The following is a 20,765-nucleotide window of genomic DNA, read 5'->3' as shown; positions in this document are numbered from 1 at the left end:
TATCCTCAGATGTAGGCCATCAGGTCCAGGCGAACTTGTCTGCCCTCAATCCTAATAGTTTGCTGAGTACCTTTTCCCTATCAATGTTGATTGTTCAACAATGTCAAGATGTGACATCTTTTGGATGAGATGTTAGATTGATGCCCTACTTGACATTTAAGGTGTATGCAAAAGACCCTTGTAGAATGGTGTCATAGGCTTATTATTCATCCTTCTTCAAACAAAGCTGAAAACAAACAATTCATTATCATTGTTATGTTGCTGTTAGTGGGGGGGGGCTTGCTGTGAGCAAATTGTTTCCCACATTATAACAGTGGCAGCACTTCATTAAAGTAATTAATTGAATGTGAATCATTCAGTGGATGCTGTGATGCCATAGAGTACTATAACACATAGGCGTAGAAGTAGGCTATTCAGCCCCTTGGGTCTGGTCTGCCATTCAATTAGATCATGATTGATCTGATGATTTTCAACTCACTTAGCTGCCTCTCCCCATAACCCTTGATTCCCTTATTGATTAAAAATTATATTTAATGGCACAGTCTCTACAGCTGACTCTACAGTGATAAAGAATTCTACAAATTGACTCCTGGTTATCGGTGAGGTGGCAGAGTTGGGATTCCTGGTTGCAGAGCGAGTTTGAGTTCAGCATGAGAGCTGGCATTGGGGGCTTGTCAGCGAGGTGTCTCAGCAATGATGAAATGGCATCTTAAGAGTGGTGACTGGAGCAGGCAGCGGAGGGGTGGTGGCGTGGGTGTCATTTGTCAGCTGGTTTAGGACTCCTGATGGAGGCAGTGGATTGAAGATTGACTCTCTTTCAGCTATATCTTTTTATTCTTAAAATTTGCAAAGTGATGTTGGACTGTGGTGACAGTTGAAGCTTTTCACTGTATTTTACTGTGTTGCTCATTCTGGAATACAAGTGACAATAAATCATCATTCATCCATTCATCCCTGACTTAAATGGGTGATTCCTTGTTGAGATTATGCCCTCTGGTCCTAGACTCTCCTTACATGGGAAAATACCATTTCTGCATTTACCCTGTCAAGTCTCCTAAGTTTCAATAAGGTCACCTCTTGTTTTTCTATAATCCAATAGTACAGGTCCAACAAACTAAACCTCGTCACATAGGTCAGTCTCTCCATACCTGATATCAACCTGGTGAACCTTCTATGCATTGCCTCTAAGGCTAATACATCTTTCCTTAGCTAAGGTGCCCAAACCTGTTCACAATATTCTGACTATTGTCTGACGATTGCCTTGCATAGCTTTAGCAAAACCTCCCTATCTTTATAGGAGAAAGTGAGGACTGCAGATGCTGGAGATCAGAGCTGAAAAATGTGTTGCTGGAAAAGTGCAGCAAGTCAGGCAGCATCCAAGGAGCAGGAGAATCGACGTTTCGGGCATAAGCCCTTCTTCAGGAATGAGGAGAGTGTGCCCAGCAGGCTAAGATAAAAGTAGGGAGGAGGGACTTGGGGGAGGGGCGTTGGGAATGCGATAGGTGGAAGGAAGTTAAGGTGAGGGTGAGAGGCTGGAGAGGGGGTGGGGGCGGAGAGGTCAGGAAGAAGATTGCAGGTTAGGAAGGCGGTGCTGAATTTGAGGGATTTGACTGAGACAAGGTGGGGGGTGGGGAAATGAGAAAGCTGGAGAAATCTGCATTCATCCCTTGTGGTTGGAGAGTCCCTAGGCGGTCAGGAAAACTGACGGAAGTTACTGTCTCACAATTGATTATACAGCCCTAAACAGGCTCACTCCTAAATTATAGTCTAAAGTCGCCAGTCCATTCAATCTTAAATGTGCTCTCCCAGACCCACAAAAGCTTTACTGTACTGGATATTGTCAATGGATTCTGGTCTATCCCCCTCCATCATGATTCCTAAGAAAAGCTTGCATTTACCATTGGGGATAAACAGTATACTTGGACCAGACTTCCTCAGGGATTCCATAATAGTCCAGCCATCTTTCACCGTGTAATGAGTGAGGTACTCAGGGAGATGGACTTGCCTCACGGTAGCATGATACTGCAATATGTCGATGACATCCTCCTGGCTTCTGAATCCACCAAGACACCAGGAGGCGCTATATTTAATCCTGAAGCATTTGCAGTACAGAGGGTGAAAAGGCAGCCCGAAGAAAGCTCAACTTGGGAAAACTATACTTGGGACATTTAATTTCCTAAGGCATGAAATAAATGCCTGCAGACAGGAAGACAGCTGTACAACAGATGCCACGGCCTGTGACGATGTGAAAAAGGTCTTGAGCTTGTTTATTTACTGCAGGAATTTTATCCCTGAGTTTGCTAAAGTTGTCGAGCCCATACAACGATTGGTAAAAGGGGGTAAACTTGCAACGGACCCCGTTGACTAGGGACCGGAGCAAGCTGACTCCTATACAAAGCTGAAAGCAAAGTTAATGTCAGCACCGGGACTGGGATTACCAGATGCCAGTAAAGACTTCCACATTTACAGCAACAAAGAAGGAGGTTTTTACTCGGCAGTAGTAACCCAGCTCCATGGCGATAAGCAGTGACCTATAGTGTACTACTCTACTGCTGAGGGTCCCGTAGTGAACAGCTTGCCCAGATGTATAGCTGCTTCAGACTGTGCCGTGTGGGCTGTGAGGGTCAGTGAGCCTATTGTGATTACAGATAATATAGTCTTGCATACCAAATACGGGAAAATTACACATGGTTTCTAACATGAAAAGGGCAAAATGGAAGGCTGTTCTTTTGCCACCAAACAAATCCATTACCATTATATGAGATACCCGGGAAAACCCAGCGGAAGGGATGTTAAGCAATGGTGAACCATATGTGTGTGAGAATGTGGAAAATGAAGTAGAGGAGAGTGGGATAAAGGATGTACCCATGGAGGAACAAGATGAGACCCCGTTGTGGATGGCTCACGGAAATATGTAGATGGTTTGCCATGAACGGGATGGGCTATAGTGAACGTGGAACTACGAACTGTCCGAGCAGGGAGAATAGAGGGAGGCCTGTCAGCCCAAGTGGCAGAGTTAGTGGCCCTCACCCAGGCCTTCACAGAGGTGACAGGGAAGAGGGTTAACATTTACACTGATAGTAGATATGCGTTCGGGATTGTCCACGATTACATGACTGTTTGGGGAAGACGGGGATTTATCACCACAGGGGGCTCCCCTGTCAAACATGGGCACACAATAAAGACCTTACTGGACGCCAGTGAGCTTCCATTGGAGGCTGCAGTTTTAAAGGTCATCAGAGGAACCAGATAAATAGAATTCCGAATGGCACATTTTTCAGGGGAACCAGGCTGCTGACAAAGCTACTCAATCACTAGAGACAGAAGACATCCATCCTTTGTCACCTTTGCTGAGGATGACTCCACTGTAAGCATTAGCCAACTGCACGCTGATACCCCTAAGGATGAATGCGCCAAGTGGAAGGCACAGGGGGCCACGCCAGACAAGAAAGGTGTCTGGAGATTGAATGACAAGGTCATGGACCCCATGTGCATCCAACATACTCATGCAATTATTCCATGACATTTCCCATGTGGGGCATGATGATATGATGAACAGCATCGGGAAGGAATAGTGGTGGAAGGGCACGGGCAGAGGTATAGCTCGATTATGTCACCGCTGTGTGGCGTGTGCCCAGCACAACCCAGGCAAGCCCATTAAAATTACAATGGGGCACCAGCTACCCCCAAAGGTGTCCTGGGAGCAATACAGATAGATTTTACAGGACCTTTTCTCCAATCCCATGGGACGACGTGATTACTGACCAATTCACCAGGCGGGTTGAGGCCTCTCCCACCCGGAACTGCTCAGCTAAGACTGTTGCAAGGATTTTAGCTGAGAAGGTGATTCCCAGCTGTGGGGGGTGCTGTCCCAGATTGACTCTGACCAGGGGACTAATTTTACTGGAAAAGTTGTAAAAACCATATGTCAGCTGATGGGCATTAAACAGAAATTTCACATGTCCTACCATCCACAAAGTTTTGGCATGGTGGAGTGAATGAACAGAACTCTTAAAACCAAGGCCATGGAGGACTCTGACATACACTGAACTGAGATTCTGCCTGCTATACTCATGCGACCACCACAAGCCGGTCAACTGGTCTGACTCCTTATGAGTTGATGACAGGTAGGGCAATGCAACTGCCCGAGTCCATCATCATGGAGGGGGTTCTGATGTTGGCCCTCTCTGCGATAGAATACATTGCTATGTGCTCAAACTGAGCGCCCAGCTGAAGGAGATGTGGAAAACAGAGACAAACAGTAGGGACAGGATGAACAGAGGCAATTAGAGGATTGTCCGGAGGACCCATCGGCGGGTAGTAAGGTTATGGTTAAGACTCCATCTGTTAAACCTGCCCCAAAGTGGAATGGTCTCTATGAGGTTATCATTAGCGGTGACATGTGTGCCTGTAATGACATGCGAGGGAAGGGAGTCTGGAAACAATGGTCATAACTGAAGAAATATACAGACACTGGTTGATGATCCACACCCTCTGCTTTCTTTTCAGACTGATTTTTCTCGAGGCCTACTGACATCTTTTGTGTGTCCGCAGTAGTTGTGAATGGACTAAGAGAGCAGGCTGTTGACGCATGGGTGGTATAGCCTTTGGACCATTGTATAACTCTGTTTGGTAAGATCCGGGATGTTTCTGTTTATTTTTGCCTTCGCCCTTTGCCTGGTAGCCACTGGGGGAGCACTGAAGAAATTGTGCTGACCTAGGTACTGTTCACCGGAGTAGGTGCGGGTTACATGTTAATACTTACCTATACATGTCCTATTATCATGCGCAGCAAAATAACATCTCTAAATGCTGGGTCTGTACTTGAATCCCTGCACACCCTATTAGGGGAATTCCCCTGAGACCCATTCCGTTTAATAAATCAGAAATGGCGGAATGGTGGTTGGACCACGACCGATCGTCACAATTATCCATGTGGGGTGGGGTGGGGTTGGGATAGGTCTGATGGAAAATCTCACGAGTCATTCATGCTGCCAAAGATAAGGTCACCTGGGAGTCTGCAGGTTATAACACGCAAAACTATAAAGGCTGGTTCCAGCCTCATGACGACCTTTCATATACACCCTCGACTCTGTCCCTCACAAACACCACAAGTGAAGGGATGCCCATGGAGACTATTTGTTTTAAATGTAATCGCATGTCAGGGTGGAATGTCGGAACCAGCGAATGTTTCCATTTCCTGCTCCTTACCCTGTCTGACCGCAGATCATTTCTTTCTGGAAGTATTCTGAAACTTGAGGTTGTCAATATGACTACAGGTAAAATGATCAAAACCATTTGGACTGCAATTCAGACTGTTTACCTGAGGACTTACAATAGTACTTATTTTGTCTGTGGTCACAGACCTATCCTTGGCTCCCTCCAGATTGGTCCGGATCTTGCTACCTTGCCTATGTGGTCCCTCTTGTTCGCAATTACAGTTCCCTCTGCCTTCATCCAAATGTACACCTACTTCGATTCAAATGGTCCATCACTGAGATTGAGCGATTCTTTATGATCGCCTTGGCTCCCTCCAGATTGGTCCGGATCTTGCTACCTTGCCTATGTGGTCCCTCTTGTTCGCAATTACAGTTCCCTCTGCCTTCATCCAAACGTACACCTACTTTGATTCAAATGGTCCATCACTGAAATTGAGCGATTCTTTATGATCGCCTTCCCCGCCTATGGGACTGCTAAGGGTGCTATGGAAATGATCAATATGGCCCCAACCTTGGAGAGGCTGTCTAATGAGACTGCCAATGGCTTTGCAGCTGTTAGCACAGCCATCTCTGAGATGTCGGCTGAGGTTATTGCCACCTGTACTGTTGCGTTGCAGAACCGTTTGGCCTTTTGACTATTTGCTAGTGGCACACGGTGGCACCTGTGCTGTTACTGGCCCCAAGTGCTGCACGTACATTCTGGATGCTCAGACAATAAAACTAACCTAGCAGATTACATCTGCCTGGAGGCTGATAAAATCTGGCAGGAATGGGAACTGTTTCATGATTATAATCCCTGGGGTGGCTAGGCTGGTTACAAGATGGATCTTGGGGCTTATACTTTTTGCATGTCTTCTTCATGTTCATTGTTATCGTCATCGCTTGTTGCGCTGTTATGGCTGTCCTTAACTCGTGTTGTAAAGTTTTAACAGCGAGAATTGTGCCGGGTGCTAGCCTCAACGTTGAGTCACCTTTCTGGCCTCACTGATGTTTATTGCATGTCGGTGGTTTGTTCATCATGCTCCCGCATGTCTCGGAACACAGTGGGGCGGGGGGACTGAAAACAGAAACTAACTAAAAAAGAAATAACTAAAGAAGAATTACTTGCAGAACACAACGTCATGGTATGCCGTTCCTGTATACAGCAATCTCTGCACGTGCATGCGCAGAACACAAGAAACCGTCTTTCACGGGCTTTTATTGTACATGTCACCCAGACTATAAAAACTGCTGTATCTGTTGTTCTGGGAGAGACGGCGTAGTCAAGTCCTGCGGTTAGGATCAGAATCACACTGCCTCTCCCAAAAACTTTTGATTCAATAAATTTGATTGACTTGCTTCTAAATTTGAGTTTTATTAATTTTACTACAATACTATGTATCTGCATTGTGTGGTATGGTCATCACTCAGCCCCTTTTTCAGACAGGTCAGGAATGGAACAAAGGACAGGTTGATAGCTCAGTGTTAACTATTCACACACCTGTGAAAAACTGCACAAAGCTTGGAAGGACTTTGAATTAGCAGCATTTATGATGCCCTCAAGCTGTCAAACGCCATGCCATTGCTCTGGGTACGAAGGCCCACCTATATGTGCCCAAGATCCAGTGTGGGGTGCACCTTGTGCTACCTGAGTCAGGTGGCTGGCTGGCCACTGAGGGGCCCAGTGACCTATTGAGTCTGCTCCGCCATTCAATGAGATCATGGCTGTTCTGAGCATTCTCAATGCCACTTTCTTGCCTATTCCCAAAATCCTTGATTAACTTGTTTGGTAAAATTGGTAAGTCACGTTAAATCCACAAAGTTGCTCGATGCTGATGTGTTAAATGACTTACCATATAAGCCATTATGGACTCTGTCTGTCCCATAGTGACCCCTCCATAGGAATTGGTCTAGGTCTCTGGCCTGTTGAGGATCTTCTGGGCCAAGCAAGTCAAGCAGTTTCTTTACAGCATTATCTCGTCGAAGACACAGAACAACAGAGGCACCTGAGGTCAGGGAATCAATGCTGCATTTCACCAATCCAGGATCCTGAAAATATATTCAGCTATTACAGATTAAGAGCTTCAGAGTTGAGTCATATAGCATTAATGGTGAAATGTTCAAGGAGAAAGTGAGGACTGCAGATGCTGGAGATCAGAGCTGAAAATGTGTTGCTGAAAAAGCGCAGCAGGTCAGGCAGCATCCAAGGAGCAGGAGAATCGACGTTTCGGGCATGAGCCCTTCTTCAGGAATGAGGAAAGTGTGTCCTATCGCATTTCCAACGCCCCTCCCCCAAGTCCCTCCTCCCTACCTTTTATCTTAGTCTGCTGGACACACTTTCCTCATTCCTGAAAAAGGGCTCATGACCGAAACGTCGATTCTCCTGCTCCTTGGATGCTGCCTGGCCTGCTGTGCTTTTCCAGCAACACATTTTCAGCTCTAATGGTGAAATGTACCAATCAACTTGGCTATGAGATAGTACTAGCAGGACATGATAAATATCACCCAACATGTGAAAATAAAACAATGTGCTAATATTATTTAGTCTATTGTTTTCCTGAAACAGAGAATTTGGCTCAGTCAGTAGCACTTTTGTGTCTCAGGTAGAATATATTGGGACAATTTCCATGCTAGCACTTGAAAGCTGCTGCAGTTTTGAGGGACTGCTAACTATCAGAGGCATCACCTGTCAAATGGGTCATTAACTCAAGGCTCCATTTGTCCAGACAATGTAAGAGATTCCATGGCACTATTTGGAGAGCTGTGTGTTGGGCAATGTTCATTTCTCAACAGGAGAAAACAGGAAATGAGTTATTTATGAATTATTTATGTTTTGTAAAGGAGATAAATATGAGGGACAGATTACTCCCATTTTTATATTTGTTAGTGTTAGTGTTAATTAGAGGAACAGGAATCGAAAGCACCAAGTATAACAGAATGATGCCAAAGATTTTGTACTTGGAATAGAAGGGACTTTTTCCCAAAAAATGGAACAGGAAACACCAGAAAAGGTACAAAAGAAAATTTAGTATGCAGATGACACCACAGGAAAGTGCAAAAAGTGAAAAGACTACCAAGAATTGCAAGAAGGAAGACAGTGATTTATGGAGTAGGAAGCTAGGTACTAGAGATTTGGGAAAGGCAGTTACTATGAATGGCAAGATCTTTAACAGAGTTAAGAAATAGGAAGATCCAGATAAGCAGATAAAGGGATACTAAACATGAAAGAACATGATAAAGGAAAATGGGATTCTCAGTTTTATACATGGAAGCAATGAATGTAGAGACAAAAAGGCACTGGAAAAACTCAAGCAGGTGTGGCAGAAAAGAATCAGGGCTGACGTTTCAAATGAAATAAGAATCCTTTTTGGATCTTCTGAGTCAAATTGGACTTGAAACATTCATTCTGTTTCCCTCTTCTCCGATCCTGCCAGAGCCATTCAGTTTTATTAGCACCTTTTGTTTTTATTGTTCATTTCCAACATCCACAGAATTTGCTTTTATTATACAGCCAAGGGGTTCTCCAAGTTACACACTGATGAGTTTCATCCCAACTATACAGAAGTGGTCCCTGTCTAATTAGGTGGTGTTGAGTTTCTTAAGTGTTTATGGAACTGTATCCACTCAGGCAGGTGGAGATAATGCTATCATAATTTGTCTTCTAGATGGTGGATAAGCTTTATAAATATCAGGTGAATCACTCACTGCTGAATTCTGATACTGAGCAGCTCTTACAGTCACAGGATATGTTGGCTCGGTTGAATTTCTGTGCAATGGTAAGACCCCAGGAAATTTTTGATGGGAGTTTCAACAATGGTTATCCCATTGAATGTCAAGGACAGATTTTTAAATTCTCACTTGCTGCAGATCATCACTACCTGGATTTTGTGTGGCATGAAAATTACTTGCCACTTTTATCCCAGGCCTGAATGCTGTTCAAGTTTTGCTCATGGAGTTACTCACCACGGTATTCCTGGTCTCTGATCTGCTCTTGTAACCACTGTTTTTATAGTGAGTGCAGTTGAGTGTCTCGTCCATGGTAACCCCAAGATGTTAATGTGGGGGATTCAGTGTGGTGACACCACTGAATGTCAAGGTACAGTGGTTAGGTTGTCTCTTATTGTCAGTGTAAATGTTACTTGTCACTTGTCAGCCCAAGCCTGAATATTGTCCAGATCTTGTTGCATTTGAACACAAACTGCTTCTGTATCTGAGGAGTTGCAAATGGTGCTGAACATTGTGCATCCCTTTTCCTGCCCTTATGATGGAGGGAAGGCCATTGATGAAGCAGCTGAAGATTGTTGGGTGTAGGAATCTACAGGGATGTCTTGGAGCTGAGATGACTGACCTCCAAAAGCCACAACCTGCCTGATAATCATCCATGCACTTTCTGCCTTTAGGCATTAAGCTGCGGTGTGACCACCTCTCTTACCTGGCCTTTCACTAGTTACTACCTTCACCCAGAATCACTGAAGCATCCCAAGATTTATACCAATTAGGAAACTTTAAACTAAAGGTAAACTGTATCAAACATACAAACCTGCTGAATGCTAAGTGGAGTGAGAAGTGAGGCCTTCTCTGTATCCAGACTGACGAGTTTCATCCCAACCACACAGAAATGCTCTCTGTCTAATTTTCGGAGTATCTTGAGGAAATGTTGTGGCCAAGTAGAAGATTTGATAACCAGCACTGTCAACAAAGGCTGGACACCTGCAATCAACAGTAGCACACAGATATTTTATACTATTAAACCTGCAGGCAGAATATTGATAGGGCAACTCTGAAAAATATTAAGGTTCAGGAGCAACACATTTTCAGATGCTTGTAATATATTCTTCATTCATTATTTTGGTAAGGCAAAGGGCAGATGTACATGAATTGTGGGGGTGCACATAATATAATCTCCGTAGAAATGATAAATATAAACACTCAACACTTACCAAGCAGCATGTAGCTGAAAATGGATTCGGTGTTGATAGTTTGTGTTTCTTTATCTGAAATAGGATTATGAATGATAAGAGACAGAAATACTGCATTAATTGTTTGAATCTTGTGCTGGAGATATAAATAATCTGAATATGAGATTCAGCAGACTGTTGTTAATCTTAGAAACTGCATAATTGTTTAACAGCTGAATTATTCCAACCAGCATCAGTCTTTATAACATAGTAACATAGGGCAATCAGTATTTGTTATATAGTCTATGAATTATGATTAGACATTATTAAGATGCCTGATTTATGCCCAGGCAATCATATGTACTGTACCTGGTTTGGTTATCCCAGACCTGAGAGAGGGAGATAGGTATTTCAGTAAAGGCCGAGCCTCTGGATCTGTGGATAAGACAGCATTTACATAAATTCAGAACCAACTCTTCAATCAGACTAAAACACCAGGCTGTTGGGAGTGGTTGGGATTGAACATAGGAACAGACGTACAGTCTGTTCTGATATAACACGATAGTTCCGTTCCTGTGCAACTCCAGTTTTAAGAAAATTGTGTAATAGCAGCACAATTTAAACCATTGGGACAGGAATCACATTATAGACAATACAGGTAAGGAAAATTTGTGTTCTACAAATAATGATCTAAATTCTTCAATAGCCAATTCGCACTGAAGAAACGTGTGCTAAAGCAGAACCAACTGTTGGATATTCAGCCCCTTAAGTTTTTTCTGTCATTCAGAGAGATCATGACCTAGCTCCACATACCTGCCTTTGGCAAATATCCTTTAATATCTTAGCTTAACAAAAAAAAACTATTCAAAGAAGGATTGATGAGGGCAGAGCAGTAGATGTGATCTATATGGACTTCAGTAAGGCGTTCGACAAAGTTCCCCATGGGAGACTGATTAGCAAGGTTAGATCTCATAGAATACAGGGAGAACTAACCATTTGGATCAGAACTGGCTCAAAGGTAGAAGATTCCACATTCCACTGGAGGCCTGTGACCAGTGGAATGTCACAAAGATTGATGCTGGGTCCTCTACTTTTTGTCATTTACATAAATGATTTGGATGTGAGCATAAGAGATACAGTTAAGTTTGCAGATGACACCAAAATTGGAGATGTAGTGGACAGTGAAGAAGGTTACCTCAGATTACAACAGGATCTTGACCAGATGGGCCAATGGGCTGAGAAGTGGCAGATGGAGTTTAATTCAGATAAATGCAAGGTGCTGCATTTTGGGAAAGCAAATCTTAGCAGGACGTATACACTTAATGGCAGCTCATTCCATACACGTACCACCGTGTGTGTGAAAAAGTAGCCCCTTAGGTCTCTTTTATATCTTTCCCCTCTCACCCTAAACCTATGCCCTCTGTTCTGGACTCCCCGACCCCAGTGAAAAGACTTTGTCTACTTATCTTATCCATGCCCCTCATGATTTTGTAAACCTCTATAAGGTCACCCCTCAGCCTCCGACGCTCCAGGGAAAACAGCCCCAGCCTGTTCAGCCTCTGCCTATAGCTCAAATCCTCCAACCCTGCCAACATTGTTGTAAATCTTTTCTGAACCCTTTCAATTTTCACAACATCTTTCCTATAGGAAGGAGACCAGAACTGCATGCAATATTCCAACAGTGGCCTAACCAATGTCCTGTACAGCTGCAACATGACCTCCCAATACCTGTACTCAATACTCTGACTAATAAAAGAAAGCATACCAAATGCCTTCTTCACTATCCTATCTACCTGCGACTCCACTTTCAAGGAGTTATGAACCTGCACTCCAAGGTCTCTTTGTTCAGCAACACTCCCTAGGACCTTAACATTTAAAAGGCATTTGGATGGGTATATGAATAGGATTGGTTTGGAGGGAAATGGGCTGGGTGCTGGCAGGTGGGACTAGATTGGGTTGGGATATCTGGTCAGCATGTATGGGTTGACCGAAGGGTCTGTTTCCATTCTGTACATCTCTATGACTCTATTAAACAGCCATTACCTGTCAGCAGTTTTCACTTCTGTGAGGAATTATGTGTTATGATAAAATGTAATTAGGCCAATAACTACTCTTCAAGTGACTTTTCAACTAACATCGATTTATCCTGTCTTTACTACAGGAAGATGACTACTACAGTTTTTCAACTGCTAAGGCCCAGTCCTATGACAAAATCTTCTACAGTTTTGAGAATTGTAATTGTCGGACTATAAGCCTGGAATTTTGGTCCCAAGTTAATGTTCCGATGGTAATGTTTTGAAATTATCTATTCATGGGATCTAGGCTTCATGGGCAAAACCAGAATTTATTGAGTAACTCTAATTCCACTTGAAAAAGTGACATTGAATTGCTGTTTTACCTGGTTGCTGTTCATGTGACATTTCTGAAAGAACAATATCAAATAGGAATGCAAGTGGTCTGTTCACTCCTGCAGTTTTGTCGGCCAATGACAGGCTTTAGGTGAATTACCAAACTGGCAGCTGAACCTGATTCAGGACTGACAGTAACAGAGGATTAGACTTGGTCCTCAGAGCACTGCCTGATCAAGTGCCCAGATCCCAAACACTTTTCGGGCCAGAAGCAATTCAGATTGGACATTCTGGATGTCAGGATAAATCAGATTCAGTCACTGCAGACAATCACATTGCTTCTGAGCTGAAACAGGAGTAACCGCCACACATTTTGCAGTGATATAATTTATAAAGAAGGCTGTTTGAGATTGAAGGGAAGAATCTATTGAGCTTGATGTAAACCTTGAACACAGGCCTGGGGTCCAATGAGATTGGTTAGATCTGAGAAGACTTCAGGTGAACTGGGAAGACCTGTTCTCAGGTTCCACTCAAAATCAAATTCTCAATCGCTCTAAATTGTTTCTAACACCATACCAACAACAAGAAACCACCTAAATGTTAAGCCAATATACAATAATGAATTGGACACTATCAGAAAAGGAGGCTGAAATCTAAGGGAAAAGAATGGAAGGATTACCTTACACAAAAGGGAATGACTGCATAACTCCTGGGACACAAACTTACTTGAAAGGGCAGCACTATAGGTGCCTCTAGTGGGCTCATGGCAATTTTGATTTGTACATGGAAATTTAAACTTTGAGGAAGAAATTAACAGTGTTAAATGAAAAAGTCTGTAAATTTGCAAAATTACTATCCTATATTGAGAATGCAAATGAAAAATGAATGTGAAAACTAATTTTAATTTAGCTCTACTTTCTACACATTCCTCCCTCGGGAAGAGGTGACATGGTGGCACAATAGTTAATACTGCTGCCTCACAGCGTCAGGGGCCCAGGTTCGATTCTAGCCTTGGGTTAATCTATTTGGAGTTTGCACATTCTCCCTGTAACTGCATGGGTTTTTTGTCAGGTACTCCAGTTTCAACCCACAGTACAATGATGTACAGGTTAAGTGGATAGGGCGAGTCTGGGTGGGATGCATTTCAGACAGTCAATACAGACATGATGGGCCAAATGGAGTTTGCTTATACTGTAGGGATTCTAAGAGTTAAAACAAGTTTTTCTGCCGTTAACATTAACCTGACTCATCATACCTGACATTAGCTCCCTGTCAGCGAAGAACAAAGCTGCCTGCCTGAAGGCTAGCTCTGGGGTCAGTGACATTATTTTCTCCAGGTTACCATACTTTTCTTTAAACAGACTAGCCCTGGCTTTGGGTGTGGTAAGTACTGCAGCCAGTGCTTTGAAAGCATCCACACGGCGTAGAACACACACTAGAGCAGGGCTGGATACCAAGCAGTCAGTGCTCGCCTGCCAGTGTCTGTCACCCACTTCGAATGGGGTCAATTCCTTGGCCTGGTTTCGGCTTAATTTTGGCAGCCATTTCAACCCCAGAAGTTCAAAGCCTCCATCAATTAGAGCTTCACCTGAGAAGAGAATTAGAAGTTAGAGATATCCCACTGTGTATTCTTTAGTTCCATCTAGTGTAGTGATGCTCCTATTATAGATATTTTCTGATTAACCTGTTCAGAGATGTTATTACACACCTCTAGAGCTGGTATGACTTGAACCCAAGCCTCCCAGTCTAAAAGTTATTACCACAAGATCTCCTAGGCTTGGACTTATATTCAAGCTTCAATTAGCCATATTTCTTTCTCAGCTGAAAGCAAGGAGAACTAAGTTATTGTCACCTTCAGGTCTGACATTAACTATTCTCAATGATTTCAGCTACTTTCTTTGATTGAACTTTGCTGTTCTGTTTGATGCTGAGCTGAGCTTCATACTTCATATCATTTCAATTATTTCAACTCTACAGCTCTGTGACCCCAAAGTCACGTATATACCTTTGTCACTTCTGAATATATCAATCCTAACATGGTCCCGACTGGTAATTCATCTTCTGTAAACTCCAATGTATCTCCATCCTACTCCACTCATACGCCACTGGCTTACACAGGATGTCCAATAAAGTTTAAATTCTCAATTCATTTTTAAATCCCTCAACTTGTTCAATGAACTGGTACTTTTAAAATACTCTCCAGCGCTCGACTACCTGAATTCTATGATCCTGTGACTAAAATTTGTGTAGTGATGCTCCTATTCTGGATATTTTCTGATTAACCTGTTCAGAGATGTTATTACACACCTCAAGAGCTGGTGGGATTTGAACCCAAGCCTCCCAGTCCAGAAGTTATTACCATTACGCAATGGAAACAATGCATTCAAACCTCAGTTTGCCTCTCTGGAACTCCTCTCTTGAATCTTTCCATCATATTGAACCCTTTAAAAACTTCAAAGACATCTCTCTGCACAAATCACCTGTCTGCTTCATTCTTAATTCACTGTCTCTTTTCCTTTTTGTGAAGCACTCTAGCTAAAATAAACACAAATCCATAACAAATAGTCTCACCCGATGAGTTGTTTGAGTTATTTGATGGGGGCCGTAGAAGGTCCCGCAGACAATTCCCAGCGTTTTTCATAGCTGTGGGCCCAGTTAGCGTGAGAACAACAACTTGCTCCAGTTCAGGATTGGACACAAAGCTGTGTTTATACAGTACTTCTGGAGTCAAACTGGCAGAACGATGCACGGCACTGAGAGGTCCACCTACACAGAGCAGAAAGCAATTCAATCATATCAATCCACTGCACACAAAAACACTTGCAAATGCTTTACAATTCTAAGTACACTGGTTGCAATTCAGGAACAGATACAATGAGAAACAATGGGTGATGTAACTGCATAAATATAACATAGTGGTAATGCCAAGAAACAGAAGTTTCTGGAAATACTCAGGAGGTCTGACAAGACTGTGCAGAGAGTAACTTAACTCTTCAGGTCAATGACCTTACATCAGAACTTATTAAAAGTTTTAATATTATGGCATTAGTAATCCAGAGGTTTGGTTCAATGATCCAGTGACAAGAGCTCCTTCCGTGATTGCTAGGGAACTTGATTAAATTTGTTACATAAATTTGGAATTAAAAAAAAATCTACTCTCTACAATGGAACTACCACATTGGCTTGAAAACTTACCTTGTTCACTAATGTCCTTCAGTAAAAGAAATTTGCTATCCTTACCTAGCCTGCATATTGCTCCAGACATACAACAATAGGCTTCTCTCCGATATGGTCTCACAAATCACTCTCTTGTATCAAAGTGCTACAACACTAAAAATAAAACTTAACGTAACACACCAGACATGACAAAGCCCAGTTTAGTCAATGCTGCAAAGTCACATTCACTACTACTTGGGGACATGCTTAAATGAGAGAGCTGTAATGCTGACTAGTAACCAAAGCCCTGAAATATTCATATTCATCAAATCATATCTTCTTATAGTTAGCATCCTTGAATGGTATCAGAAACTTAAATAACTAACTGGAGAAGTTGCCAGCAATGACTTAATGATGGGGGTGTTCAGTACTTCAGTCCCAAAGTTTAGCTGCAAACGTTTGCATTATCTTCTGCTAGAAGTGCAAAGGAGATCCTTGATACTCTCAATATCACAGGTCCCAGTCTTCAACCAAACTTCATGTACTATCAAGAAATGTCTGAGCACATTAGAAATTGAAAAGGCCATGGCCCCTGACAACATCCCGACTATAGAATTATAGGTTTTTATCCAAAGTCAGCATGCACCTCTGAATTATCTATTCCAGTAAAGCTACAATTTAGGCATTCATCTCACAATGTGGTAAACTGTCCATGTCACAAAAAGTAGAATAAGTCAAATCCAATCAATTATTGCTTCATTAGTTCATCCTCCACCGTCAGCTAAGGGAAGGCAGCTACTGCTGCAGCAGCATGTGGCTTCAAATAGCAAAACCTAGATGCTTGAGCAGATATCTATCAAGTAATATTCTCACCACACATTTGCAGGACAGCAATAATTTTTAAAAAAAATCAAATCGTCTTCTCTTGATATATAATGACATTTATGATATCACTGAATTTGCTATAATCAGCATCTTGGTGGCTTACCATTGACCAGATTATTCAACTTGACCAGTTGCATAACTGTTATGGCAAAGGGTGGAGGTGTGGTCTAATCTCACTATTCCAAAATCACAAGGTCACAACATAAAATAAAAAAAATTTCCACTTAATGCATTGGCTAATTAAATACCTTATTTAGACTGGCTAGCAAGGTTAGATCACATGGATTACAGGGAGAACTAGCCATTTGGAAAAATAACTGGCTTGAAGGTAGGAGACAGAGGGAGGTGGTGGTTGGTTTCTTTTCAGACTGGAGGCCTGTGACTGGCGATGTACCACAAGGATTGGTACTGGGTCCACTGCTTTTCGTCATTTACCAAAATGATTTGGAATGTGAATATAGGAGGTATAGTTAGTAAGTTTGTAGAAGACATTAAATTGGAACTGTAGTGGACAGCAAAGAGGGTTACCTCAGATTACAATCCGACTTTGTTCAGATGGGCCAATGGGCCGAGGAGTGGTAAATGGAAGATGCTGCATTTTGGAAAAGAAAATCAGGGCAGGACTTATACACTTAATAGTAAGATTCTGGGGAGTGTTGCTGAACAAACAGACCTTGAAGTACAGGTTCATAGTTCCTTGCAAGTGGAATCCCAGGTAAACAGAATAGTGAATATGGCATTTGATATGCTTGCCTTTATTGGTCAGTGCATTGAGTATAGGAGTTGGGACATTATGTTACGGCTGTACAGGACATTGGTTACGCCACTTTTGGAATACTGCATTCAATTCTGGTCTCCAAGTTATAGGAAGGATATTGTGAAATTTGAGAGGGCTCAGAAAGGATTTACAAGATTTACTGTGTTAGGGGGTTTGAGCTATAGGGACAGGCTGAATAGGCTGGGGCTATTTTCCCTGCAGCGTTGGAGGCTGAGAAGTAACTTTATAGTGGTTTATAAAATCATGAGGGGCATGAATGGGGTGAATAGCCAGGGTAGGGGAATCCAGAACTAGAGGGCATAGTTTAAGGTGAGAGGGGAAGATTTAAAAAGGATTGAAGGGGCAACATTTTCATGTATGGTGGTGTGCGTATGGATTGAGCTGCCACAGGAAGTGGTGGAGGCTGGTACAATTACAACATTTAAAAGGCACCTGGATGGGTATATGAATAGGAAGGATTTAGAGGGATATGGGTCAAATGCTGGCAAATGGGACTAGATTATTCAGGACATCTGGTCAGCATGGATACGTTGCACCAAAGGGTCTGTTTCCATGCTGTTCACCTGTATGACTTTATGATTATCTATATCAAGTATTAAATAAAAAATTCTAACAACCTTTCTTACATAATTATTGTTGTTTTTTTATTATCAAAACAAACTTATTCAATGAAGAAGCAAGAACTGATTAACAGTCAGTGGCATGCAAGTGTAAGTGTTTACTCCTCTAAATAACCCCATAACACACACACACAATCACACTTCAGTTACAGAGGGAAAAAAGATGCATTTCTCTCTGTAAAAGTTCACTTTAAAGAACAAATGAAAAACAGTCCGGTTATTACTGATATTCTGGAAGGCAAAAAAGTTTAAGGCATAGGATGTTCCAAAGTCTATCAAGGTTGTGGTCTTGCACATGTGGTCAAATCACTAATCATGCACAGTTGTCTTTGGGGTCTTGGCAGAGACAGCTTGTTCAGAAAATACAATATTGAGAGGTTTAATCATTCTTTTGGAAGAACAAATCTACTTCACCATGAATTCAGTGTGAAGGTTTTTTTCAGAAATAGGAGAGAACAGCTGGGCAGCACTTTTGCACGTGTTTTTTAATCCTCAAATAATTCCAGATACCAAAGCATCTAATCACAGTTCAAACAGGCCAACAAATGTCTATAGCAAAACAAGCAGTTATCACTAATCATATAATTTCTGGGAACCCTTGTTTAAAACAATTTCTAATGTCCACAGCCAACTTTACAGAACTCTTTTAAAGAAACCACTCGATATATTTCCACAAATCTTGAAATTAACACATTTTTCCAGAATTTCTGAAAACTTAAATCCTCCTTCATTAAGTATGAAAAACCTTTGTGACACAAGTAACTCTCAACCTGTCTCCTGAAACCTGGTAAAGGTTCCAATGGAATATTACTTGGATGAGTGAACCTGAGGAGCATGACAGTATCCAAGACAAAGTAGGAACACCATAAATGTTAGCTCTGAGTGAGTGGTCCAGAAATACCACACAGGCTGCATACAAAGTGACCCCTTTATGTTAAGTATAAGCAGCTATACAAAAAACATAAGAAGATCTGTACACTTATGTGAATAAAGGATATGTTGAACACTACTACGGCAAGTTCTCTTCCAAGTTACACACCATCCTGACTTGAAAGTATATTGTTGCTCTTTCATTGTTCTTAAGTTAAAATCCTTGAGGTGTACATGGCCTATATGGACTACAGTGGTCCATCCCCTGAACAAAAAAAATTGATCTGAAAGCAGCGTACGCTACTGGATCCCAGGAACTTTGCGGCTTGTCTGTACTTCACTTCTGAGAGTTTTCACCAACTCATCCATCTATTGCAAAATCTTACCTAAGCATTGCAGTGTTTGTTCATTGTAGGGAGCCACATGAAAACATAATTCAGTCTGAACTTCAGTATCAGGAGGGAGTCTGTTCCGAATTCTTCCTAGTAATCCCTGTTCTGCTAGTTCATTAGCTAAACCTACAGCAGGACAGAAGCACAGCATGAGTACAATATGAAGAACTGTAATAATGGTGGTGACTATAAGAACATTGGAGTTGGGAGCAGGAATGACCATTTAGCCCTTTATGCTAATAACTTAGATCGTGGCTGATCTGGCTGTGGTCTCAATTCCACTTCCCCATCTTTCCCCCCAGTAACCTTTGACTCTCTTGACAATGAAAAATCTATCTAACTTAGCCTTGAAGATATTCAGTGACCCAACCTCCACTGCTTTTGGATGCAGTGAATTCCACATATTAAAGATCCTTTGAAAGAAAATAATTCTCATCTCAGTCTGAAAAGAGGGACTTCTTATCTTTAAACTGTGTTCTTTAGTTCTAGGCTCCTCCACATGTGAAAATATCCTCCTGGGGTCTACCTTATCAAGTCCTCTCTGGATCTTATATATTTCAAAAACATCACATCCCATTCATCAAAACCTCAATAGATAATGTCCAACCCGATCAAACTTTCTTCGTAAGTCCTTCAATTTGGAATTATTTAAGTAAACCTTCTGTGATTCATGTACCAGGAAACAGAGATCCATTTTATACCCTTGAGTTCTGAAACCTCTCTCCATTTTAGCCGTATAATCTAATTATGTTCTATTCTTCCTGTGAATCTAACGAGTTCACATTTTCCCACCTGCCATTCCATTTGCAAAATGTTTATTCATTCACTTAATCTGTTTATATCCCTTTGCAGACTCTTTGCCTCCTCTTGATAACTTACTTTCTTTATTTATTGTGGTGTCATTAGCAAATTTATCTCCTATACATTCATTCAGGCCACTGATGTAGATTGTAAAAGTTGAGACCCAGCACTGATCCCGTGGGACTCTGCAGTTACAACTTGACAACCTAAAGAAAAGTAATCTGTCCCTACTTTGCTTACTGTTAACCAACAAGTCCTTTACTATTTTTAATAAGTTACCCTCTATACCATGTGCTCTTATCCTGTGCAATTCTTTGATGTGGCATCTTAACAAGTGAGTTTAAAAATTTATTTACACCACATCTGCCTTGCTTGTTACTTCTTTTAAAAAAAACTCTAATAAATTATTTCATCACAATTTCCCTTTCATAAAGCCATATTGACTCTGATCATGTTATGACTTTTAAGTATTCTGCTATAATCTCCTTAATTATTCCAGCATTTCTCAATGATAGATATCAGGTGAAATAGCCTTTAATTTCCTGTTTCTCTCTTCCTCCTTTCTTGAATAGGGAGTTAACTATTTCCAATCCACGGGGATCCTTCTAGAATCTAAGAAACTTTGGAATTATAACCAGTGCACCCACTATCTGTGCCACCATTTCTTTCAAGACCTGATGATGTAGACCATTTGGTTCTTGGCACTTGTCAACCTTCAGGTCTAATAGTTTACCCAGCATGTTTTCTCCGATGATGGCAATTAGTTTAAGCATCTCTCCATCCTGTCACTCTTAATTTTCAAGTATGTTTGGAAAGTTT

The 20,765-nt window shown here is 41.8% G+C and overlaps 1 protein-coding gene across 4 annotated transcripts in view; it reads right to left on the bottom strand.

Moving 5' to 3' along the window:
- Positions 1-20,765, bottom strand: part of LOC122560658 (dynein axonemal assembly factor 8) — a 97,052-nt gene that overhangs the window by 16,456 nt on the left and 59,831 nt on the right. For 3 of the 4 annotated variants that reach the window (XM_043711536.2, XM_087997847.1, XM_087997848.1), the window contains 7 exons: positions 19,140-19,271; positions 15,016-15,210; positions 13,700-14,032; positions 10,466-10,531; positions 10,139-10,192; positions 9,739-9,908; positions 7,052-7,247 (listed from right to left, as the gene is read on the bottom strand). In XM_043711536.2, the coding sequence (XP_043567471.2) occupies positions 7,052-7,247; positions 9,739-9,908; positions 10,139-10,192; positions 10,466-10,531; positions 13,700-14,032; positions 15,016-15,210; positions 19,140-19,271 (1,146 nt within the window). The remainder of the gene's footprint in view (positions 1-7,051; positions 7,248-9,738; positions 9,909-10,138; positions 10,193-10,465; positions 10,532-13,699; positions 14,033-15,015; positions 15,211-19,139; positions 19,272-20,765) is intronic. The other variant, XM_043711543.2, reaches the window with a different exon arrangement.

The sequence above is a fragment of the Chiloscyllium plagiosum genome, unplaced genomic scaffold (genome assembly GCF_037043375.1).
Source record: "Chiloscyllium plagiosum isolate Xiang-an unplaced genomic scaffold, Cpla_swu_hap1 HiC_scaffold_20, whole genome shotgun sequence".
Lineage (NCBI taxonomy): Eukaryota > Metazoa > Chordata > Chondrichthyes > Orectolobiformes > Hemiscylliidae > Chiloscyllium > Chiloscyllium plagiosum.
The sequence above is the reverse complement of the archived record's forward strand: the minus strand, read 5'-3'. Positions and strand labels throughout refer to the sequence as shown.